Raw genomic sequence first — 7,363 nt, 5'->3', positions numbered from 1 at the left:
CCCTCCCCTCCTCTTTCCCTCCCTCCCCTCAAGCACATTCATAATTTAAAAATTTAAAATTTAAAAAAGGGCAAATTTGTGATTGAAATTCATTCCATATTCCCCCATTTTCTTATTTGGATTTCAGTTTGATATATATTATCATCATACAAATTTTTCCATGGTGTATCAGAAAATGATTGATTATACTGTTAGAATTGTTATAAAAATAAAAAGTAATGAATATTTTACATAATTCCTATGAGTAATTATCACAATTAATGTTGATACATTGAAAATTAATTACATGTCAAGTAGTCAATTGTGTTTTAATAGCTGTGAGTAATCAATTTTTATTTTTAACTCACCCAAGTGAAATATTCCTGAGACCATTAGACTGCTCTGGCAGCAGGCTACATTTGTAGGGAAGCTTAATGCCTTTTATTAGCCCAAGTGATACAGTGAGATAAAACAGATTAAGTTTTCGAGCACACAAACATATTTTGCTCTATACCATGAGACCATCATGGCTTCCAATACTAACACTACTAATACTGATGTCATTGACACATTTTGTTTCTGACCCACAGATTTACTCCTGAGCAGTAAGGAAATACACTACACACCTCACATAGATTTGTAAATGGTGTTTCACAAAGCAACTGAAAACTCAGAGGCAACTCCAGCCTCATAAGTAAACACATTTCATGCAGAAATCTCAGTGCAGGGCAGTGTCATACCGAAATGATTTTTCTCCACTGGCTTTGGGTTTTTGTTTTGTTTCTTAAATCTTTAAACACCACACATGAAAGTTTTACAACACCTCCGTAGCGTCTAGGTTAGAACAAAACAGAAGCATCTGCAACCCCTCCACATCCCTTCACAAGATTATGGTCATGTTATCAAGGTTACTGGCAAGGTTCCCTGAGGGTCCCTCCAGCTGCCACATCCTGTTCCAACACCCTCCTGCCATGCTAACCCATGAGGAGGTCAGCTCTCCCAGAGGCAGAGGAGGTAATGTGTTCTGCCAGACCCCAAGCTGCAGGGAGAGCTCACTGGTGCTGTCCTGCTGCACTCTCTGCCCCTCTTGTGTGCCATCCCCTTTAAAGAAACCTCTGTATTCCAATTCAGGTTTCTGAATTCCGCTGCTTTCCTTCTGGCCTTTAAGGAACTTCAGCGTAACTCCCTACTACCGCAGCTTGTTAAAGCCTGCGTTTGAGCGCCACAGAAAATTAAGAAAATGGGGAGAAAAAAAACCAAACAGGGCAGAAACTGCCATTAGTTTTATTTCTTTATTCAATTTCTGTGTTCCCAAAAAGGTAACTTTGTTTAAATCATGCCAGTCAACTCTCAAAAGGTTGTGTCTCATAGTCGCAGGCATTTTAGTCATATGCAGCCATTTAGAGACCTAATTCTATCCCACATTCTGCCACTGATCTGCTGTAAGTCCTTAAGCAAGTAATTTCACTTCTATGTCCCTCAGTGCTTCCACAGTGTTACCCTATCTATTTAGAGCAATGTTCCCACTCTTCACCCCCTTGCCTCTGCACACGTACACCCTAGTAGTTCCTCTCTGGCATGCCCATACCTATTTACCACATGTACCACAGAACTGCACTCAAACCCAGTGCTGCATTTCAAAACAAGAACTAATATTCTCTAAAAATAATTTCTAACACATCACATTGTCCCACTACTTTAACCTCCTGAAAGCAGGGATGTCATTTCAAACTGTATGCCAGGTAAGCAATTCCTTTACACCGAAGCCTTAATATACTATCATAAATACAGTAATGCTAAACAACAAGTAATTGTTCAAATCACAATATAACAAAAATGTATGTTATGAATTATTTAATGCTACCATTCTTTATCTTTACCATTTATAGCATTTATTATTTTTACCCACTGAATGTGTGGAATTTTCAAGTATTTCACTATTAATTATTTATCTGATGCCAGATAAACACAAATTCTGTAAAAGCAGCATAAGTTTTCTCCATTGCTATCTGTGATGTTTCTTCCTAAGAACAATTAGTTATTTTTTTGTAAATTATGTTTTCAGTCTTATCTCATTTACTGTAATTCATGAGATCAAAAAAACCCTGTAGTAAGAGCTAATTCAGTAATCTATGTTATCATCAGCTGTTAGAAAATAGTTATTACACCTTCATGGAAGAAGTTATAAGGAAATATTTTCAAATTTTTCGTTATTAGAGAAGATACATAGTTCCTTATGCTTCTTTATCACAAAATATGCATACTGTTTCACTGTACAACTGTTTTCAAATAGCTTTCAGGCAAAAAAATAAGTGTATATACACTCTTGAAATCTATATCCTATTTATACTAAGCAGTAGATTTCTACAGTTCATTATAAATCGGCATTTACAAAATTCCATGCTTAGTTGGCATTTAAAAGTGTAGTGAAAATGTGCATATCAGAAGAGCTAATTTTAGCTAATAAGGAATTAAAGTGAAGAGACCTAGAGCTATTAACAGGATGCTGACCTTGAGTCCCATGACGTAAGCAAAGGGCTGGCAAATAAGCTAGGTTGAAGTGTGATAAAATGAAAATATATTCAATAGTTTCAGGGGAATGTATCACCATACTTGTTTAGAGTTAATTAAAAACCTAAGCCCAGGTTAGTGATGGGGTTATGTTTTGTATGCTGATTTTCAACTCAGTATTTAACAACACATGAAATGTATTTACTATTAAATTGATTTTTTGTAAATTTTTCATGTCTCCTACAATAGAGAGGTAAATAAGAGAAATCAGCCCTAATCTACCGAAAGGAAGACTTTTTTTGACCAAATTCTGAATATAGCCCTTACTGTAATGAATATTGACTTCAGTGGAAAAGCTGCTCTTAGTCTTTGCAAAATTCGATTTTTCGCTTTATATATTTTTCAACTACACTAATGTAAATGACTTTTTGGGGTGCTTTTTTTTACCAGTTTGGTTGATTTTTCTTTAGATTATGCAGAGACACAGCTTTGTACTGGAACAATGCAAATATTATTGTTTCAGGATTAGATTTATGGCACAGATTTAAAGTTAAAAAAAATAAAAAGCAGCATTGAAAAGGCAATTTAAACTAGTCACCTATTGTTCTAACACTTCAGAAATTTATTCTGATGCTCAGATGTACTGAATTTTATCCCAGGAAATATGCCTTGATTCAGCAGGGGGAAAGAAAAAACTGTTGTCTCTGGGGCAGTCTTACTGATCATTACTGCATCTTGGCAGGATGGTATCAAATATCCCAAATATGGAGTTCACACAACTTTAAATACTGTGACATCTGAAATCAATAGCAAAACAGAGCCAAGATTTTACTTCTGGTTAACTCATTATTACAGAACTTATATGATACTTTTACCAATGTTCTCAGCCTTTCCTGCTGTCATGTGTCATGTTTCAACACATAATTCTTCAAAGGATCAATTATGTTTTAATTATGTTCCTTTTAAAACACAAGTATGCATGCACCATTGTAATTTTTTAGCAGTTACCAGTAAAATACAACATCACACTCCCTGTGGGTTTAAATTGCCTTCAGCATCTCTCCAGTTCTTTCTGACGTCAAGTATCTTTTTTTTTATTTCTGTTCTTAAAACTAGATTTGGGGCAAAGAAAACATATACAGATTCTAACTCTGCTTGTTTCAAGAGTCAAGTTTCAAGCTAGATCATGATCATATAATTATATTTGGGAAAAAGGAAAACTACAATTCTTTTTGAACTAGATTTTGTTCAGTTCTGCACTGGAGGTTGAAAGGTTTAGAACTAGAGATTTAAAGGCAGTTCCGTTCAAAAGTTTCAAATCTGATTCCTCCTGCTAGCATTTAACACAAATTATTTCAGCATAATAGAAGCAGATTTTAGGTAACTTAAGGGTTTGGCAACCAGCAGCTTTAAACATCCACCGTACTTAAACTATCCTGCCTTATTTATCTTTTTTTTGGCATGCCTGTATTCAGTGTTCTAGTTTCTGCATGTCTATGTTTGTAAGTGTGAGACAATACTGATTAGGTTAAACAGCAATGATTGATTTTTCAGTGAGTCTAAAGATGCCCTCAAACTGACTCATCCTTGCAAAGTTCCTCTGTTGCTTCCACACAGCCTAGTTTTTCCCTGTGTTTTTATTTTTCAGAAAAAAATTTGTTAATCATGTGCTCAGCTCTAAACAAATGCTCACAGACAATTTTGATTTGTCCTGTTGCTGCTAAACAAGCCTCACAGTCATCAGAAAAAAAGAGCCCTCTAAGATGTTTGAGTCACTCAAAACTGTTAAGCTGCTGCTTTTCACACTGCAAGTGAGAACACTGAGCTGAACAGAACACATTCTGCCACATTCAGTCACTGCTATTTTCCTATGAACTTTGCTATTGCAAGTACCATGCCATAAAATCCCTTGGATACATTTTGCAAACTTCATCTTAACATATGATGGTTTTCCTCATTATACAGACTGTTCCTGATCCAGGCTGATCTAGTGATTCCAGTTTCTAGCATATTTGTTCCCTGCTTAATACAGTTACTCCTACTGGTCAACTTCAATAATCTTGCATCATTCTTCTCCAGGTTTTTATCTTCCTAGGGTTTACCCTAAAAAATATTCCGTCAGCTTCATTTCACAAGGTTCATTTTTGTGAAACAATCCTGTAGTATCTTTCTCCAAGGCAAGCTTTTTCATCCCCTCTCTCCATCTTTCTCACCCGTAGATAAGATGAGGTCCCATGATTGTCTTATTCATTGACTGAGGCTCCTATGTTTCACACACAAGTCCAACTTAAAAAAAAAAAAAAATTCCTAGTCTTCATGCTTTCTATTCCTCTAACATTTCCTTCCTGTCCAGTTATTTTATGGTATTTTTGGGTTAGACATAGATTCTATCCTATGTCAAAACCTTTAGGCAGCAAGACTTTGCAAGTGTTAAGTGCTTTTCTAGTTTTTACTGATCTTGCCACAGTAAGATCTGTGGTTTCTCACAGAAACCACGAAATCAGTGGGATCTAGTTTTTACTGATCTTTTCTCAGTTTTCATCTAGAAAACACTGTTCCTAATAAGCTGTTACCTAAGCCGAGTTTTTCAGCTTATTGCAGTCCTAATCTTTAAATTTCACATAAAAATTTGGTTGCACATTTTAAAAATACCAGAAAGACTTCCCCAGAAGGTAAACTGCACCTCGCACATCGGCTGAAATACGCCATTCGTATGAACACAAAGAAAGCAACTGTAGTGACTTGAGCATGAGTGTTACACAACTTGTCATTTAAAAGCCATTTCAACAACAGCATAACCAATATCTGAGCATCTTACAGCTGTTTTGCAGATTGGTACATCTATGAAGCCTGATCAGCGTGGCTCACACAGGCATGCAAATGTGATATGAGCTACTATGCTTATGGTATTGGGTTGGTTATTTTCACAAATCTTTTCAGAACAGGAAGCATTCAGGAAGCTGCTTCTGCTCCGGTTTTGATGTGCTATCCACATAACATACCTTGGTTACATGTGTGTTGTATTTTCAGCTCAAAATTTTTCAGATCAAAATCTCTGCTTATTTCTTTGGCTTTTTACCTTGAGAATGAATATTTTCAAGCATGATGGGGAAAAAAATTCGATATGATTACTGCCTTTGATAGTAATTATTCAAGCAAAACAGTACCATAAAAATAACTTCTAATAATCCAAGTTCAATAAAATGTTTTGTAATATGTCCATTATTGTCTAGAGGAGTATTTTATAAAGGTTTCAGAATGTCTCCAACCAAGGTGATTCCATAAATAATGCTGGCACAGTGGTTTCTAAGGTATCTTGTGTCTCCTTTGTGACGTAAACTGTTTGTTATGGAGATAACAACCATTCTTTGTGAGACTGTGAAAGATCAATTTTGGATCCATTACAGCAGCTTCTTTTCTCTGCTCAGCTACAATCAGCCTTCCTTGGCAACAGAAGTAGGTGTATAAAAAGTATGAAATGTTTGATCAGAAATGTTTGCACGATACTTTTAAACGTTTTACGTACAGAAATAGACCTGTGTGTATTTGTAACAGATGCAAATTCAACCCCAAATTCCTCAAAATTCAAGTAAGTCTAATGGCCTTCAACAAAAATGAGGCTACTACTGTTATGAAGGCTTAACAACTTAATAAACAGACCACTCCCTTTTCATTCCCTATTTTTTAATTTCATAATCTGTACCTTAGAAAAGTATTTTTTGTTTCTTAAAGCAAGGAGGGCAAAGATTAACATCTTTCAGCCCAAATTTAGGGAAAGTATATATGGGACTTTTGTTTAACAGGGTGTTAAAACTTTCTAGAGCTTCATGAAATAGAAGGAAAAGGGTTATGTCTGGGGAGTAGTATGCAAAAATATGGTCTAAGATACTTGGCTAGGCTGCCTGTAGATCATTTTTCTCTTTTTTTAAACTAGGCTAGTCTGAGTGTGTAGATCCCCACTCGATGATTAAGGTTAAAGAACACATAGCTGAGTCAGGGTTTTTGTAGACTCCTATAGCAAGACAGGAGTGTAGAAATTCCTCCTTCTGTATTTAGAGGCACAGACAAGCACAGCAAAACATACAGAATTTGATTGGAAAGTCGTATAATTTTCAAGGAGGCCCACAGTTATTTGCAGATTATCTGTACTTTTACGGAAACATTACACAGAAGAAAATAATGACGATTATTAGAAATTCATTTTGTATATTCTAAAAGTACATTTATTTTACTGAACGGGGGCCTAGATGTAAGGTAGAAACACAGCCATAGGCAAGGGAAGAAAAGATAACCTCTTCTCCTACTATGTGGAAGCGGTGACCAAGCGTGCACTGCAATGAATGGAGACAGCCTAGAAAGGAACGTTTGCCTACCTCAGGTGCCATCCAAAAGGGTGTTCCCACTGAGGTGTTTCTACGCAGCCGTGTGTTGGTGAGCTGGGCTGAAACGCCTGCAATAAAACATCCAAAAAAATTGGCTTCGAATTAATTCTGTCATTTTAGTTTATTTCAAGCATCTGGAAAACAAACTGCGAGCCTGGGAGTACAGCTGCAGAACACCTGGCCAAAGTAGGTGCAGCATTTGTACTGAATTCTTTGTTTGATTAATTTCAGCTTACTAGTTTCATTCAGAGTTGCTGAGAGATTTTTTGTGAATTACTCTCCGTTTGAAGCACTTTCATTGAAACTCAAAAATTCAACTGGCACCTAAATATCACAGACTTCTTTCTGCTGTTTTCATTAGTATAAATAGGAACTATATTCAAATACAACTTTACTTTAAAACTTCTGTTTCTGAAATTTATTCCCTAAACACCACTGGCAGGAAACTTGTTGACTACAGTATTTGCAGAGGCTCCTGTTCAACAAAACAT

At 36.0% G+C, this 7,363-nt stretch overlaps 1 protein-coding gene across 1 annotated transcript in view; it reads right to left on the bottom strand.

Moving 5' to 3' along the window:
* The window catches only part of MYO3B (myosin IIIB), a 175,533-nt gene that overhangs the window by 159,337 nt on the left and 8,833 nt on the right, over nucleotides 1-7,363 (bottom strand). The window contains exon 5 of the mRNA XM_010286583.1: nucleotides 6,864-6,940. Within this exon, the coding sequence (XP_010284885.1) occupies nucleotides 6,864-6,940 (77 nt within the window). The remainder of the gene's footprint in view (nucleotides 1-6,863; nucleotides 6,941-7,363) is intronic.

This window comes from Phaethon lepturus, unplaced genomic scaffold (assembly GCF_000687285.1).
Source record: "Phaethon lepturus isolate BGI_N335 unplaced genomic scaffold, ASM68728v1 scaffold2230, whole genome shotgun sequence".
NCBI classification, from domain to species: domain Eukaryota; kingdom Metazoa; phylum Chordata; class Aves; order Phaethontiformes; family Phaethontidae; genus Phaethon; species Phaethon lepturus.
Note: the sequence above shows the minus strand (reverse complement) of the source record. Positions and strands in the feature narration are given on the sequence as shown.